Raw genomic sequence first — 2,947 nt, forward strand, 5'->3', positions numbered from 1 at the left:
GCAAGTTACCTTCACGAAAGAGGAAGAGGTATTTTTGTTTGTGCCATAGCATTTAAAAAATCTCCAGACTAAGCCAACACTTAAATTATCTCCAAAGTATTGTGGGCCTTTTAGGATACTCAAGCGAGTTGGTGATATGGCCTACAAACTCTCATTGCACAAGTTGTCCCATCTAAGCTAGGAGCTTGCGGTGGCTTCCATGTCTTGTAAGCCCTGCACAAGAATTTAAAAAAAACGAGCTTGCGGCTTTGCCCACTGCCCCCCTGGCCTGCTTTGGATAGCGCTAATTCCCACGACCTCGCATCATCGTGCTCCCTCAGGTGCCTCTAGCTAGCTTTGCATCCGCCATGCTCCGTGTTGCTTCTGCCATTTGAAAGCTCCGCCTCATCCCCCCCTTTCCTTCTTTTCATTTGCCTACCCTTTACTCTCTCATTAAGCAAAGTATCTTCCAGGATTGTATTTAATTGCCCCAGCTTTAGAATCGTCCAGGCATGTATATACTGACTCCTCCTTGATTTTATTCAATCATTCAAGAGATTCCTCCGAATCTCTTACTTTCAACCTTAGAAGTGAACCTTGGTACGAAGTTCTGTCAGTCTCTAAAAGGGAGTGGAGGGTCGAGCTCGAACAAATTGATGGAGAAGATCCAGGATGATACCCGTACCCAACCCATCGTCCACGACAGCTTGTCATGGAAGCAACCCATATAGTATAGAAAACGTCCACAAAACGTAGCTCCTGCACACTCTCGCTACATCCCATGTGCGCGTTCCTTGCCGTCACTCGACACCTGGCGTCCCTCCCTCGTCTGTCCTCGCCTTGTGTGATGCATGGCCTCATCAACAAAGATTCCATTTGTTTTTCTAATTTTACCCAGCACTTGACATCTGGTGTCCCTCCCTCGCCTGCCTCCCCTCGCGTGACACCTGATCGCATCAACAAAGGTTTCCTTTGTTTTTCAAATTTTATCTAATTGGTCCCCCTACTTGCTAGCTTATAGGTGAAATTTTTGTCCAAGACACTTGAACATAGACCTCTATTAATAGTGTGCGGAGAAAATCGTTTTTGCAAACATACATTATCCCTTTTTATGGAGTTTTCAAGCCGGAATTTTAAAAATATGAGTCCATTTCTACTATTTCAATGCTATTTTCTGCAATATCTAGATGGATATTTTTCGCTTTTCCTCTTCCTCTCAACCGGCATTTTGGGATTTCAAAGTGGACGTAATTTTTCCGAGCACTACCTCTATTATTTCAAAAAGGATAGACTTTGTGGAGCAATCCATCCAAAGTTATTATGCTTTTTTTTTTTTGCAATGATGGTTGCTGGAAGATGTCTTAAGTATGTTTTTTAATTCTTAAAATGTGAGGGGTATTTTGAGAGTTACCACAAAATACACGGGGTACTTTGGTAATTTTCACCTTTGTAAAATTTCACACGCTGCTGGAAAAGTTGACTTTAGGGCAGTTCTAGTTTGACTTCTGACGCCTTAAGGCGGTCCTCCTAAAAGGAGGCGGGCGTTTGACTAAAACGGAGGAAAGTGCGCCAAAAATAGGGGGCATGTGAGCAGAGAGAGAGGAGAGAGAGGCGCACGCATCGAGAAAAGAAGCTAAAAATACTGCGCAAAAAAGCTCAGCAGAGGTCAAAAGGGGGCGCCAAAGATAGAGGAAGGGCGGGGCCTTTATAAGGAGGGGGCCAGCGCCTGGGCCACAGTAATATTGTACGTGCTGCAACAAGAGAAGGAGACAAGATGATGGGGAGCTCTCGGCTGTACCTGCTGTGGGCAGCGCTGGTGGCCTTCTTGCTGCTCAGTCATGGTGGAGTAGCAGGAGCAAGGAAGCTGGGAGAAGAAGAGTCACCCTATCCGTCTGGCGGAGAAGCCCCTTGCCCGCCGGGGCATCCCAAGTATATCCCTCACAAGCCCAAGTACGTGGCGCCTCCCCCTCCCCCTCCTCCTCCTCCGCCACCCCCTCCTCCCCCACCTCCACCTCCACCTCCCCCTCCCCCTCCGCCACCCGTGTTCGTAGCCCCGCCAACCCCCACATACCCCACCCCAGCCCCGCCTCCCCCCGTCTTCGCCGCCCCACCCCCACCTCCTCCTCCTCCCCCTCCCCCACCCCCACCGCCTGTCTTCGTGGCCCCGCCCCCGCCACCACCTCCTCCTCCTCCTCCTCCACCAGTCTTCGTCGCTCCTACACCTCCAGCTCCCTCGTATGGATCACCTCCCCCTCCTGTCTTCGCCGCGCCACCACCACCTCCTCCTCCACCTCCGCCGCCCCCAGTGTTCCAAGCTCCGCCGCCTCCTCCCACTGGAGGCTACTAAATATGTGTAATCAAGGATGGTGGAGCACAAAAGTAAGGAGTTGTCCGCTTTGGTTTCTCTCTCTCTCTCTCTCTCTCTCTCTCTCTCTCTCTCTCTCTCAAAACTGATTCAGCTTTTTATTTCCTGTTTTTTTTGCAGGGAACCAATTTTGGATAAATCCCATATATTGCAGGAGCAAGAGACCCTGAGAGTGGATAGAAGGGCTAACCTTAACCTTAATATATATTGGGTTGTACCCCAAATTCAATTTATTTATTCCGTCCGAGAGTTCACTTTTGGATTGAGTAGCCGTATACTAGGCTATAATTCGTTGTACCCCGAAATATTTTTTTCGTATTAATTCAAAGGCGCATATTTTCCAACCTCTGGTTTAAGCTGTCAATTTTGTGTGTGTGTGTGTGTGTGTGTGTGAGAGAGAGAGAGAGAGAGAGAGAGAGAGAGAGAGAGAGAGAGAGAGACGTGTCTATTGAAAGTCTTGATTTAACCTTAGTGGTGATTTTGTGGATCTATTGCAATAATAATTCAATTAAATTTACTTCTAAATTTATTCTGACCCCACTACGGTTAACATAACTGGTGAGATGAAATTTAAGATGTGGTTCTTGAGAGTGTTGATTTGAA

At 47.7% G+C, this 2,947-nt stretch overlaps 1 protein-coding gene across 1 annotated transcript; it reads left to right on the forward strand.

Moving 5' to 3' along the window:
- Positions 1-1,702: 1,702 nt before the first annotated feature.
- LOC147417867 (uncharacterized) lies at positions 1,703-2,690 on the forward strand. The gene is made up of 2 exons (XM_086506961.1): positions 1,703-2,358; positions 2,465-2,690. The coding sequence occupies exon 1, from the start codon at positions 1,754-1,756 to the stop codon at positions 2,324-2,326; it is 573 nt and encodes a 190-aa protein (XP_086363087.1). The 5' UTR covers positions 1,703-1,753; the 3' UTR covers positions 2,327-2,358; positions 2,465-2,690.
- Positions 2,691-2,947: the final 257 nt, after the last annotated feature.

The sequence above is a fragment of the Adiantum capillus-veneris genome, chromosome 30 (genome assembly GCF_014529385.1).
Source record: "Adiantum capillus-veneris isolate H3 chromosome 30, ASM1452938v2, whole genome shotgun sequence".
NCBI classification, from domain to species: domain Eukaryota; kingdom Viridiplantae; phylum Streptophyta; class Polypodiopsida; order Polypodiales; family Pteridaceae; genus Adiantum; species Adiantum capillus-veneris.